The sequence below is a fragment of the Rutidosis leptorrhynchoides genome, chromosome 6 (genome assembly GCF_046630445.1).
Source record: "Rutidosis leptorrhynchoides isolate AG116_Rl617_1_P2 chromosome 6, CSIRO_AGI_Rlap_v1, whole genome shotgun sequence".
NCBI classification, from domain to species: domain Eukaryota; kingdom Viridiplantae; phylum Streptophyta; class Magnoliopsida; order Asterales; family Asteraceae; genus Rutidosis; species Rutidosis leptorrhynchoides.
In genome coordinates, this window is record NC_092338.1 from 353,433,444 (window position 1) to 353,448,311 (window position 14,868).

The 14,868-nt window shown below is 34.9% G+C and overlaps 1 protein-coding gene and 1 non-coding gene across 3 annotated transcripts; one reads left to right on the forward strand and one right to left on the reverse strand.

Moving 5' to 3' along the window:
* The first annotated feature begins 896 nt into the window (after positions 1-896).
* On the forward strand, positions 897-4,226 carry LOC139851559 (ankyrin repeat-containing protein At5g02620-like). Of its 2 annotated transcripts, none has more exons than XM_071840640.1 (4): positions 897-1,085; positions 1,425-1,788; positions 2,300-2,709; positions 3,298-4,226. In XM_071840640.1, the coding sequence occupies exons 2-4, from the start codon at positions 1,458-1,460 to the stop codon at positions 4,174-4,176; spliced, it is 1,620 nt and encodes a 539-aa protein (XP_071696741.1). In that variant the 5' UTR covers positions 897-1,085; positions 1,425-1,457; the 3' UTR covers positions 4,177-4,226. The 2 variants fall into 2 exon arrangements, with proteins under 2 accessions (XP_071696741.1, XP_071696742.1); XM_071840641.1 differs by lacking the exon at positions 897-1,085 and adding an exon at positions 1,159-1,297.
* Positions 4,227-8,052: 3,826 nt separating this feature from the next.
* On the reverse strand, positions 8,053-8,125 carry TRNAA-UGC (transfer RNA alanine (anticodon UGC)). Its single transcript has one exon. It is a non-coding gene; the product is annotated as a tRNA-Ala (tRNA).
* Positions 8,126-14,868: the final 6,743 nt, after the last annotated feature.

A 14,868-nucleotide genomic window follows, 5' to 3' on the forward strand; every position in this document is an offset into this window, starting at 1 on the left:
ACTTTCTCAACTCAAAAGTTAACATACATTATCATGTCTCATTTCTTTCCTCCTAGTGCAAATAATGTATCAACTCAAAAAAACAATTTGATCCCAAAAAAAGTGGGGGTCTTCGTTTGGAGGGCAAAGCGGAAGAGGTTGCCCGTGCTTGTCGAACTTGACAAGCGGGGTGTTGACCTCAATTCCATTCGTTGTCCTCTTTGCGATGACACCTTGGAGTCGGTTGAGCATACATTATTTTCATGTGTTCATGCAAAAGTTGTTTGGGAAAAGGTCTACAATTGGTGGGGTAACTTGACTTCACTTGGTGGTTTCGATGATGCATTTGATGGGAAATTCCATACACAAGCTTCAATTTTGGGTGCGAAAATTTGGCAAGCGGTACAATGGACAACCGGATATTTAATTTGGAAGAATAGAAATCAAAAGGTGTTCAAAACTCGTCTTGGTCTCCTCCGATGGCACTAAACGAAATTCAGGTCAAGAGCTACGATTGAGTCGCGAAGCGGTGCAAATCTAAAAATATTGAGTGACATGATTGGTTACATAATCCAATATCGGTCATAATGTAATTTATTTGCGATTTGTTTAGATGTAGCATTAGATTCTAGCTCGGTATCTTATGTTGCATCTTTGCGAACTTTTTGTAATCCTCTTATTATGTGATTGAATGAATATATATATTGCCTTTCAAAAAAAAATAAAGCAAAAAATATTGTTGTCAAATAACATTCTAACATGTTTCACCAAGGGTCAAAGTAATATCAAGAAAAAAGCATATAATTTTGCAAAAGACCACTACCACCACAAAAAAGATACGTATGATTTATGATTGCTTATTAATAATGTCTATTTTATATGAGACCACTTTTTCTTCTCATCCTTTGAAAAATTAATCACACTTCAATTTTACTTACTTACTTCATCCATTTTCAACCCAATAATTCATCATCATATCATACTATTATTATTCTTTCTGCTCAATTCTCATACAGAATCCCTAATATTTTATATATTGCTTGTTCAATTAACCCACATGGAATAAATTATCCAGTCATCAGACACCATCTTTTTTCAATACCCAGGTAGGTTATAAATCACCTTTTTTGTACATACGTTGCTAAATACTCTGTTTCATTATCCAAGTTAGGTAATTTTGACTTCTACTGAAATAAGAGATTGTAACAGAGTTGCTTGCTATTCATTGATCTAAAAACTTTAAAACCAAACTAAAATTTATGTTCATATAGTCTTTTTGTGCAAAGGATGTATGATAGATTGCTCTTGATTGATATGGGTATGTTTCAAGACTCCTAAAAATTGAATCTTTATCAGTTTAATTTTCTTTATTTCTTAGTTCGATAAGATTGTCTTTGATTGATATGGGTATGTATAAAGACTCATAAAAATTGAATCTTTATCAGGATAAATACGATTTTCGATTATAATTCGATAAGATGGAATCTCCTGTGGATGGAAACCATCATCAGAGCTTAAGTAGAACTAGAACAATGGAAAAAAGAGATGATACATCATTGCATATTGCAATTAGGGCAGGGGATATGTATGCAGCTTTAGAGATTTTAAGAAGCACAGAGGAACAAAAGTTGAAGGAGTTGTTGTCGAAAACTAATCAATCGGGTGAAACGGTTCTTTATGTTGCTGCTGAATATGGTAGTGTTGATTTAGTGAAAGAAATGATGAAATATTATGATCTTGAGGCGGCTGGTATTAAGGCGAAGAACGGTTTTGATGCGTTCCATATTGCTGCCAAACAAGGAGATCTTGGTATGAATTTTAATCTAAGCTTTTATATCTTTTTTGGTCGTTGATTATTGAGGTCAAATGAACTAAATTTGATTCGAAAAAATGACATGAGGTTATAACGTAGTATTTACATTGAATTGTTCAAACTAGATATAGATATATAGAATCATATGATTTGTAACAAGATGAAAATAGCAAGCTGAAATCTGAAATTAATAAGTTTGACCTGAAAGTCAAACTGTAAAGGTCAAAGGCTCATATTTCTTGAAAAATTGTAGTTTCGGATAACATATTGATTATCTAGTATCGATTATCCTTCATCAGTCCTTAAGGGGGGTTTGGATGTGTGCTTTAAGAGCATTATGACTTGATTAATCAAAATTAAAGTCAAAATCAGATGAATAAAAGTTCTTAGTGATAAAAAACCTTTTCGTCAAACAGTCACAACTGATTTTTGATTGTATTATTGACGTGTCACAAGCTTAAAAAATGATTAATGTTCCCAGTTCTTGATTTAAATATTTGTTTTTAGAGGTATTGAAGGTTCTTATGGAAGCACAATCTGAGCTTTCAATGACATTTGATCAAACAAACACTACTGCGTTACACACGGCTTCTGAACAAGGCCATATTGAGGTGGTAAAGTTTCTTTTAGAGAAAAATAGTACAATGGCCACCATAGCAAAAAGCAACCTTAAAACGGCTTTACATTCGTGCGCACGAAAGGGTCATTTGGATGTGATGAAAGAACTTTTGGATAAAGTACCAGAAATTGCTACTAGAGCTGATAAAAAAGGTCAAACCGCACTTCATATGGCTGCTAAAGGACAAAGAGTTGACATCGTTAGCGAGCTTATAGCTGCAGATAATGGGTTGTTGAATATGGTTGATAAAAAGGAGAACACTGCACTTCATATAGCTACACGAAAAGGTCGAAAAGAGGTACTTAAATTATCAAACTGACTTGCATTTCTACAATGTTTGACTTTGACTATTGAGGTCATTTACAAGTTTTAGTACCAGAATTTGCCAATTTGTAGATTATGCTATGTATTTTATTACATTAAACATAACTTACCTTACAGTTGTCTCTTAAAGATTAACATACTTGAGCTTCTAGATAGTTGACTTTGACTTTTGGGTTCAAATTACTTAATTCATCTTAAAACAGAACTATTTGACATCCACTTTTGACAAAACCTCGTGAACATTGCTTGATTTCATGGTTATTGATTTACATAGAGATGCTAAAAGATTGTAAAATAGTCCATTATAAACAAGTTGACTTTGACTATCAAGGTCGAAATACCAGTTAGATCTAAAGTTTATTTTCTAGCTTTGCATTTATATCAGCAAGATGTCATGGTAATTTGTAATTTATGATATGAAGTTACCGTAGTACTTTTAATTTTGTCAAAACATGAAGCATCTTATACAAATTTTGATTTTACAAATCAGGATTTTGACTTTGGTTAAAATTATTAAAAAGTCATGAATATTGCATAATTTCATGCTTTTCTTGGTTTGCAGATTGTTTTGGCATTGCTAAGTCATAAGGAAATAATCAACAAACAAGCCATTAACAAATCTGGTGAAACCGCACTCGATACAGCCGAAAAGTCAATGCGGACCGAGATTGCAACGATCTTACGAGAAAACGAAGTAGTCAACGCAAAGTCAATAACGAAACCACCACCATTAACCTCCACCGCTCGAGAACTCAAACAAACCGTAAGTGACATAAAACACGAAGTTCATGACCAACTCGAACACACACTCAAAACTCATAAACGGGTCAAAGGAATCGGCAAACGCATAAACAAAATGCACCACGAAAGCCTCAACAACGCAATCAATTCCACTACAGTTGTTGCCGTTTTGATAGCGACAGTTACATTTGCAGCCATATATCAACTGCCCGGTCAATACGTTGATGACCGGACCCAAATCCCGAAGAATTTTACGTTAGGTGAAGGAAACATAGCTTCGAACACCGAGTTCATAGTTTTCTTGATATTCGACTCGCTTGCGTTGTTTATATCGCTAGCGGTTGTGGTGGTTCAAACTTCGATTGTGGTTGTTGAACGGCGGGCAAAGAAACAAGTGATGGCGGTTATTAATAAGTTAATGTGGTTAGCTTGTGTTTTTGTTTCGGTTGCGTTTCTTGCGCTTTCGTTTGTTGTTGTGGGAAATGAGAGGTGGTTGGCGGTTGGTGTGACGGTTATAGGGTCGGTTACATTAGCTTCTACACTCGGGACAATGTGTTATTGGGTGATTATGCATCGAATCGAGGCTAATAATTTGAGGAGTGTTCGTCAGTCCGCGAGAAGTAGTAAATCACTCTCGGGGTCCGTTTCTGTACACTCGGATTCAGAGAACGATGATTTCAAGAAACTATATGCTATCTGATATGATATAATATGACATGATATATTAATATTATATGAAGTTTTTTTCAATCTAAGCATAACATACTATAATTCTAGTGTAAATGCAGATAGTATACTACATTTTGCAAGAATGTGAGAAGAAAAAAATAAGACTTTTTTTAAAAATCGCATTTTTGCTAAATATGGAGTTCTATTTTGTAATATGGCAGTAGATTGATCATTTACTTTAGGGGGGAATTAGTTTGGTGCTTGTATTAAAACAGCTACAACTTCATATATTATTGTATATTAATTTTGCAGATGAATGTAAAGTAGTAGAGAGTTGTTACAAGTGTTATCAGACCATGATTTTATGCACGACTGTTGTATATTTGGCTTTTTGTAACAGTTTTGTTCCCTGTTGTTTTCAACCTGCAATGTTAGATCGTAGGAGCTATGCCTCCGTTCGAATGAGTTTCTTCTTCTCTAACCGTGCTGTAACATCCCATTTCCAGCCCAAGTGCGCGCCGCGCATCAAGTTGGTCAGCAAGTGAAGTTTTGTAATTTTGCAAATAGTGGAGGGGTATTTGGGTTATTTGTATTAAAACGATTTTTAACATCAATTGAAGTTCTGGAGACTTATTTCGAGTCTTGGGTAGAGACTCTCCTTAGAGAAAGAGATATATATATATATATATATATATATATATATATATATATATATATATATATATATATATATATATAATCATGGTTGAAGCAAGGAGAATTGAAGTCATCGTGAAAGTACAATTCAAATTGATTTGTTTCTGACAAAAAGGAGGCTCTCTTCAGCAAATTATCGTCTCCGTCATTCCATTTCATCGTGTAGTAAGAACCCTAATCTCTCACTTTGTAATTAGTTTAGGGTTTTGGTTTAATTGTGGCAATCTGTAGGTGTTTATGGGTTGACTATTGTTAGTAGATGAGGTTTATGCAAACAAGACTTTGAAACAATAGATGGTCATTGTTAGAAAAGATTTATTATGAAAATAACTAAGAATGATTTGAATAGGTGAAGTGTATGGCAAAGAGTATGTTAAAAGTTTGTTTAAGTCAAAATCTCATAAAGTGTTAATTAACGATTCGGTTCGGTCCAATGGGCTAGGCTACGCACATCATCCATCTGATGTCATCCTTAAATATAAATTTAATACTGAATGTTCACTATATATAAAAAGTTTAAAGAATAAGCTATGGACTTGTGTCGTTTTTAAAGGTTGAATTATATATAGTTAACTAAATACGTGGTCCGCGCGTTGCGGCGGATTTCGTAAACCTTTTTTGTAAGTAATTCGGTAATACGTTTGGTAGATTACATAGTTAAGTACAAGATTATTATACATATATTTTTACGTATGTTTCCTACATATTTTGTTACATCACGTTGGCAGAAAGTTAGCTGCATATTCTTATGAAGTCTATTACATTGGATTTCAAAATATTGCCTAATGTTGTGTAAAAGATGGGATGGAAGTAACATTTAGTGATTAGTCTTTTCTTTGTTTGTTTCATTAAAAGCTCTCCAAGAAATCTAAAGCTATGACATGTAATTATGGTATGGGTTGTTGAATAAAAAGATCAAAAGTGTGTCAGATTCGACGAAGACCAAAACTTTTATTTAAAATAGCCTATTGACGGGTCGTCGGGTCGAAAACCTTGTAGTTGAATGAGGTATATGAGATTAACTAAAAAATGAACTGCGAGGAGTTTGACAATAATAATTATCTTCGGTTAATGTACTAAAGGAATGTTTGTAACTTGAAATTTCAGAGAAAGACACATATAGATCAATATGTTGTAAAGTAAATTGATAGTTCTTTTTTAGTGGCTGATATGCTAATTACACAAACGATTATTAAGATGGACAACAGTTATTACATAAAAATAAATAAGGGAAATAACTAAAATATACGGAGTATATCTATTCTCCAAAAACATATATCCTCCAAATATACTCCGTAAATATTTTACTCTGTAAAATTTTATACTCAACCAAGATATTTTGATCTAAATACCTATATATGATGATTTTTATTTAGTTGGAAAAGTATATGCATATTTACATATCTTATTCCCATTATATACCCTTTTTGATTTTTTTCTATAATTTCTCTCTCTTCTCTAACTTTATATTCTTCTTAATAAATTTCATTTATCTTTAATACATCTTATTTAATTTTCATTTTTATCTTATTTTACTTAATTAAATAATTCTTTATTTTCTCTGCATTTATAATAACTTCAAATTAATTAACATCAAAACTTAAAGATACATGGCAAACATCTTGAGTCGAGATCCATTTTTCTTCTTGAATTATTGTGTCGGCAAACATCTTGTGAAACGTAAACGTGAAATGAAAACACGAAGCGTAGACTGTTTTTAAGGTTTTTGACCATTGTTTAATCGTTAACCGTTTTTTGCCCTTTTTTAAATCCGTTGTGAAGGTAAACAAATAAATTCGTTGCGAGCCGAGACCCTTTTCTAAGGATACAGTGAGTACAAGTTGACATGGGCTCAATTATATTCCATAACATCCAGGACCCGCTACCACTATATGATCAATTTTACATTACTTTTTTTTTTTTTTTTAATTTCACCATAATAATTATGAAAGTGGTTATGAATTCCGCTTTGGTTTGTGATGACTAATAGAAAAAGAAAAGTAAAATCAAGGGATATATGATCCATGTTAATCACGTGTACATAACCCCTTGCAAAGTAAATATACAGAGTATAATATAAAAGTTACTCACTTGCCTTTAAAAAAAATTTAATTTGAACGATGTAAACCGTTTACGACATTAGCCATTTACGATGCTTTGCATAATGGTATCAATTTGCTTACTTTAAATAGTCAAAGAGCTTGAAAGATATGATTATAAAATAGAATTAGAAAAAGAAAAAGAAAAAAAAGATAGACAAGCATACGTATGGAACTATATTTACAAATAAGCACTCTCTTTTCTAAGTTTATAAAAAGAACTACCCACAGGGAAAAAACTCAGATATTTTCATCTTCTTTTTTTTTTTTTTTTTTTTTTTTTTTTTTTTTTTCATCTTTCATCTTTCATCTTCTTTATCTATCTTCTCTAAAATCCAAACTTCCACACCAAATTCAACCTCTACAACCACAATAAAACACACACACTCAAAATCCATATACTCAGTCGACGATACGCCGCCGCACCTTTTCTTCTCCATCAACCACACGCCGTCGTTTCACCTCCATTGCCACCATCTTGAGAAAACTCGTTTCTTAAGGTATGTGTTGTTTATGTTTCATCAATCACCAAACCACCATCCTTTCAGATCTGAGTTTTTTTATCATTAACTAACTGATTCGTTTTCTTTTTCTAGATCTGTGTTTATATAACATTTGTGTGTTTTAATCACTTTTTTTTTAGTTTTACCTCTTTTTCACAGCGGTTGTTGATGATGTTGATAGCATATTTTTCTTCCGATCTGGGCGGTGGTGGCAGTTACCGAGGTTGGTTGTTGCCGGAAGTCGCCGTGGTTGATGGCGGAGATTATTCATAGAAGTTTGTTGTTTTTTTTAATTTTTTTTTTTCAATTTACTAAGTTGTCATCTTCGTTGTATCATCTTATTTATCAGGTTTTTTTTTGCGGGTGTAAAATGACTAAAATACCCCTGATTACTGTTATACTGTAGTAAAGGCGATGAGGTGTTGAAATCTTATTGGGTACCCTTGTCCATATTTACTATAGTAAGAATTAAGATTGTTATATGGGTATGATTAACTTTGTTTTAAGGTAATATAAGAAAATCTAGTATAGAAAAACAGTCTAGGTACCTTGTGATTGTTCTCTAAGGATCAACCATAGTATTAGTGACGTCTGTAATTTTAAAAATATTGGAGATGCGGGGGATCGAACCCCGTGCCTCTCGCATGCAAAGCGAGCGCTCTACCATTTGAGCTACATCCCCATTTGATAGCCGTTTACATGGTTTTTTATTTGTAATAAATGAATATATAATTGTTTTTACCTGAATTTTTATCTGCAGGGTACCATATGTATGAACTATCCGTATTCTAGTTCTAGTATATATAAAAAAATAATAATTAAATGCTCTTTGGTTAAACTCCTAAATGACTTTTTTTTTTTTAGAACGGCAAAATAAATAAAAAAAACTAGCAAGGAGCTAGAAAAAGGTTACAATGAGTTCATAGGGTTTTGGAGCCAAACATTCCAATTAACTCTACAATTTTTAATTCTACAAGATAACCAATCAAAAGAGAAAAACACGATGGTGTCCAAGATGCTGCATCTCTTGAGTTTCATGTCATTGAAGACGACTCCGTTCCGATATCGCCATAACGTCCAAAACACCGTAAAACATATAGCCTCTATAACAAGTCGATTTCCTTTGTTGGGAAAGGAATTATCTAACCAATTCCAAAACTCTTGGTAATCCTTCCATTTAGGAAACGGACTATCTACCCAATTCGCCACATACGACCAAACTTGAGATGCAATATCACAACAAAAGAATATATGGTTCGAATCCTCCACAGCAGCGTTACAAGATGGGCATTGAAGATCCCCGATATCAACTCCACGCACAAACATATTAAGCTTATCCGGGAGACGATTTAGCGAAAGCCGCCAACACAAGATGTTAACTTTAGGAGGAATAACCTTGCTCCAATAAGTTTTTCTCAACCCATTTGAATTCAAAGCAAAGATATTACGAACAAATTTGACAGAGTAAGTAGAAAGCGGGGAACCTGGGCAAATCCAATGATCTTGACTATCGGTTAAAGCTACCTGCGTGAGTGAAGCAAGCATAAGGGTGAGTTGTTCTTCTTCAGCCCCTCCTCTCGGCGTTCTACGCCACTTCCAATTCCAAGAAATATCGAAACGACGATCCGCAACCACACAACTTTTTTCAGTTTCTAAAGCATAAAGTCTCGGGAATTTTTCACGAAGAATTGAACCATTTAACCACCTGTCATGCCAGAACCGAGTAGACATCCCATTTCCAATATTAATAGTAAAAACGGAGTCGAGAGAGCGATGATTGTCGTGTAAAGAAATATGGCATTTGTTGATATTGGCCCAACTACTAGAAGAGTGCTTAATGATAGGATGTAAACCATCAGATTGAAGACCATGAATAGCCCGAACGACTTTGACCCAAGAACAATTTTTATTTGTTAAATACCTCCACCTCCATTTGTATAACAAGGCTTTATTAAGAGAATCAAGGCTAATAACCCCGAGACCTCCATTCTCTTTAGGTTTAAGGATGTCCACCCATTTAATCCAATGAATCTTCTTATCATTTTGCGAGCCACCCCAAAAGAAATTCTTCCGGATCGATTCAAGGTGGTTAATAACCTTTTTTGGCGCTTTGAAAATCGAGAAAAAGTATGTTCCAAGAGAACCCAACACAGATTTGATCAAGGTGAGACGGCCACCGAAAGACAACAATTTAACTTTCCAAGAAGCAAGTCTTTTCTCCACTTTATTGATAATAGGATTCCAGCTACTAAAACGATGCATATTCGCACCTACAGTTATCCCTAAGTAAGAGAAGGGAAGAAACGCCTGATTACATCCAAAAGAGGAAGAGAGACGGCTGACTTCATCATTAGGGATTCCGATTCCTATGAGATTCGATTTTTGAAGATTGATTCGAAGACCTGAAACAGCATAGAAACAACCAAGTAAAATAATAAGGTTATTAACATTAGAATCGCTCCATTCACCCACAAAGAGAGCATCGTCGGCAAAGAAAGAGTGGGAAAAAGAGAAGCTTCTATTAATCGGGCCCACTTTGAGACCCACATATAAACTGGACTCCACTGCATCCTGAATAGCCGCATGTAAACCTTCCATACCAATAATGAAAAGAAACGGGGACAAAGGGTCTCCTTGTCTAAGACCCCGCCCAATTTTAAATTCGACCGAGGGACTCCCGTTGACAAGAATTGATGCAAATGAGGAGGTCAGGCAGCCTTTGATCCAAAGAATCCACCTATGGCCGAAGCCAAGGAAAGAGAGCATAGAGAAAATATAGTCCCAACTGATCGAGTCGAAGGCTTTCTCAAAATCAACCTTTAAAAGCATGGCTTTTTTATTTTTACGTTTGCACCAATCAATGACCTCATTAATAATTAAGGGACCATCAAGAATCTGACGCCCTTTAATATAAGCAGACTGATCCGGGCTGATAATAGATTCAATAACAGGAGCCAGCCTGGAAGCTAAAATTTTTGCAAGAATCTTATATTGGATCCCTAACAAGCTAATGGGCCTGAAGTCCGAAACTAAAATAGGGCTGTCTTTTTTCGGTACCAAAGAGAAGAACGAGGAATTACATCCTCTAGGAATGTAACCCGAAGCGTGGAAGTTATGGACAAAAGCCAAAATATCCGGGTGGATCAGGTCCCAGAAATGTTTCACAAATCGAAATGAGAAACCATCTGGGCCCGGGGATTTATCATCCCCACATGCCCAAATGGCACATTTAATTTCAGCTGTAGAAAAAATATGATCAAGGGAAGCACACTGATCCGGAGAAAGCTTACAAAGATAGCGACTAGGCCTTGCAATCTTAATAGTTTTACGCCTCTGAAATTTTTCTTCAAAAGACTCAAGAAAAGCTTTTTTAACCAACTTGGGTTCTGTGACCCAAATGCCATTATGGTTAATACCTGAGACAGCAAGCTTCTTCCGTTTGCGTTTCAATGAAGAGTGAAAAAATTTTGAATTCTCATCACCAAAGAGGGACCACATCTTTCGATTCTTTTGAGCAATATTCATGTATTCAATTTTGTCTAAATTAGCAAGTTGCTTAACTGCTTCTAAACGCCTCGTTGAAAGAGTTATATTGCATCTACCATTATCAAGCTCATCATCAATCGTTCCAATCTCTTTAAGGAGTTTAGCCCGATCATCTCTGTATGAACGATTAAGATTTTTCGACCATTCCTTTAACTTAAGTTTAGTAAATTTGAGCTTGTCTTTAAAAATAACAAACGGATTTTTCCCAATTGAGAGGGATGTAATATTGGGGTCAAGCCACGCCTCTTTCACAACATCTTCAAACCCCTCCGCAAGGAACCAGGAAGAAAAAAGCTTGAAGGGAACGGGACCATAGTCGACAACCTTATTGAGAAGAATGATAGGACAATGGTCAGACCACAGATTAGAAAGAACTTGACCACTTAAATCGGGTACGGCATCAAGTATCCCAGGAGAAACCAAAAACCTATCAAGCTTTGCTTTGCTATCACACGACTTACTGATCCTGGTAAAGGCTCTACCCCCAAGCGGAATGTCCACTAGATTAGAAGAAGCAATAAATTCATTGAAATCAGCAGTAGAATAAGGGCAAAAGGCAGAACCTTGCCTTTCTGAAGAAGATCTAACCGCATTAAAATCACCGAAAATAATAAAGTCACCCGAGTTATTATTCAAGAAAACAGACAAATAAGACCATATCCGACGTTTGTTTTGCCTCGATTGAGGAGCATAAACGTTGATAAGATAACAAGGCGTGTTAGATCCTTTACGAATGCCTTCAACAATTAATAAGTTATCAGAGGCAAGAGTGCGTTTTTTACAAAAGGAAGATGGGTCCCAAATAGTCAGAAGACCGCCTGAACAACCTCTGGCATTAGCACATGCTACATCAAAAGAAGAATTTCCCCAGAAGGATTTAACAACAAAAAGATCAAGATGAGAAAGCTTGGTTTCTTGAATGCCCAAAACAATAATACTATACTCTACACAAAGATTCTTTATCCAGTTTTGTTTTGTTTCCATATTCGCCCCTCCTGCAATGTTTATAGATAGACAATTCATTTATGAGTGTTAAATGCACCCATACTAGAAATAATTTTCTTCAAGTCTTCTTGACATCCAAGCATGTCATAACCAAGGGAGTTACCAACTACAATATACTTGTCAAGTTGCTCAAGAAAAGAGTCATTGTTATGAACCTTGACCGGTGTATTAGCACATCCAATCGATTCTTCAGAAGTAGCAGGCTTACCTGCCGAAAACTTTGGAGAGAAGTGGCGAAGGTCAATGAAACCAGGAGGCTTGGAAAAGGACTCAGATCGGTTGCCATCGTATGACTGTTGATGAAAAGGTTTAGTGCTTACAGTTTTTGTGCTACATTCATTTTCTACCTGAATGTTATCTTTATCATGAGCAACATCATTATTTTCCGCTTCTTCGACAGTATCAACTTTAAAGTTTGTGACAGGTGAATCATCACGAGGAGATTCTTCAGAACCATTATTTGTAGGAGATTCAACGTACTTATGATTCTCTTTGTTCTCGCCTTCTTCAGTAATAATGGGTGGATCCTGGTCCATGTTGGGAATGTGAGGGTTAAAATACGAGTCTTGAACATATTCGCCTTCTTCAAGTTCGTCGTTGCTTGAGTATTCAGAATCCTTTCCGGGAAGAGACTTTTCATCATCCGACATGTTCTCTGTAGGCACGGTCAAAACCTTAAGGATTACAGGACACCAATCGGACACTTCCTTTACTAGAACCGAGTATTCTTTCTTCATCACAGTAACAAGAGTTTTTTCATGAATGAGATCCATATTAGTGGTGAGGATGCATACCTTACCATTACCTTTCTTATCATCTACCTCTGTGTCTTGAAATAGCACCCTTCCAAAACGAAATGCGACCTTTTTGAAAGCATCAGAGGTCCATGCCCTAGATGGGAGACCCGAGATTTCGATCCAGATTGCTCGTTCTTTGACAGTGAAAGTGTCAGAATATGGTAGGATGTCTACCAAGGTATTTTGAATAGCTAGATTATTTTTGAAATTGTTGCGTGTTTCTATGTTGGGAAAATCGATCCACATCCAAGCACCACTTAAGTAGTGTACAGAAATCGAAGTAAAACCTTCATCGAACCAAATCCTATTAAGGAAAGGAATCTGAGCAGGGTTCTTAGCACGACCCAATAAAATAAGATCCGAATTTTCGAGGTATAAAAGTTCATCCTCTTCAATTGTAATCAATTTAATTGGGGTTTTGGCATAGGGGGCTGATTTAAACCCAGCAACAACAGAAGCGTATGAATTCCCCTGCATAGGGTTCCCATAGAAAGATCCCAAATTGGAATTAGGGTTATTAACTTTATGAACATTTGAACGGAAATTGGACCCATTGGAATTAGGTTTACTATTCTTAACAAATCTGGCAATGGAAGCATAGATGTGAAAATTACCAACCCAAATAGAGGCTAACTCAGATTCCAAGGTCTTTGTAGAACGCACGTTCAAAAATCGAACAAATGCAAATCGTTTGCCTCCTTTGGATAATTTTCTAGCTATGTAAACGTCAGAAACCGTACCGTATTTAGAACAAAGATCGCGAATCTCCGTCGAGAAGAAGTGATGTGGGAAGTTTGTAAGGAAGAAGGTGGTAGAGATCTTGCTGGTGGAGTTGTGATCTGATGCTCGAGCCATTCAGAGAAAAAACCTGAGTAACATTTAGCGAATATTTTTTCCAATGTCTCCACAATTCATTACTAATGAAAAATCCCTAAATGACTAAAAAAAAAAAAAAAAAAAAAAAAAAAAAAAAAAAAAAAAAAAAGTTTTGCATTCATTTTTTAATTCTTCTCAAATACTCCAATTGTTATTTAATTAAAAAAGTCTGATGACAAAGGAATCAGAGGTAAAACGACGGAAGTGCGGGTAGCTTTTAATCTGACGACAAAGGAATTAGAGATAAAACGGCGGAAGTACGTGTAGCTTTTGGTATATGTATAGTTATTACTAAAATTTATATATCTATAAACTAAGATACGTTTGCTAAAGAGAAAACATGATCATTGTACATAATCAAATCATTATACAAAATTAAGTCATTACAAACAAGATGATTTATTGACTAAAAATAAATACTAATTAATCATACAAATCTAAAAAAGTATCTATATACTAGTATTTGTTAGTACTCCCCTGTAATTTGAACAGAGGTTGTCAAACGTAAAAAATAAAGTGAATGTTAATAATAAAATAATCTTCTATTATGTTGTTTATTTGCACACACATATGATTTTTTTTTATACTTAAAAGCTATCTTGAATAAAAGAAGGGGACCTTATTCGTAAACAAATGAGCGTTGCAACCGTTTAAAAGAATGAATACCGAAACAGACAATTTCGGATGTCTTCAAACAGATCCACTATCACCTCTTGGCTTTGCTTTAATAGATTCTATGAAAGGACCCGTTCATATACATTATAAACGATTCACAATAGTTGATTACATCGCGAGATATTTGACCTCTATATATACATTTTACAAACATTGCATTCGTTTTTAAAAGATAAACTTTCTTTACATCGAAAATTGACAGACAAGCATACCCTTTCATAAAATCCACTATCCCAACTATAATTGACTTAATAATAATCTTGATGAACTCAATAACTCGAATGCAACGTCTTTCGAAATATGCCATGAATGACTCCAAGTAATATCTCTAAAATGAGCAAATACACAGCGAAAGATTTCTTTAACATCTAAGAATAAACATGCTTTAAAGTGTCAACCAAAAGGTTGGTGAGTTCATTAGTTTATCATAATCATTTATTTCCATTGTTTTAATAGACCACAAGAATTTCATTTCCAGTTCTCATAAATATACGTCCCATGCATAGAGACAAAAATCATTCATATG

Excerpts from the sequence above, each read along its gene's own strand:
- LOC139851559 (XM_071840640.1), top strand. The coding sequence starts at position 1,458 with ATGGAATCTCCTGTGGATGGAAACCATCATCAGAGCTTAAGTAGAACT. Across the intron at positions 1,789-2,299 it reads TGCCAAACAAGGAGATCTTG|AGGTATTGAAGGTTCTTATG; the intron begins GTATGAATTTTA and ends ATTTGTTTTTAG. Across the intron at positions 2,710-3,297 it reads CACGAAAAGGTCGAAAAGAG|ATTGTTTTGGCATTGCTAAG; the intron begins GTACTTAAATTA and ends CTTGGTTTGCAG.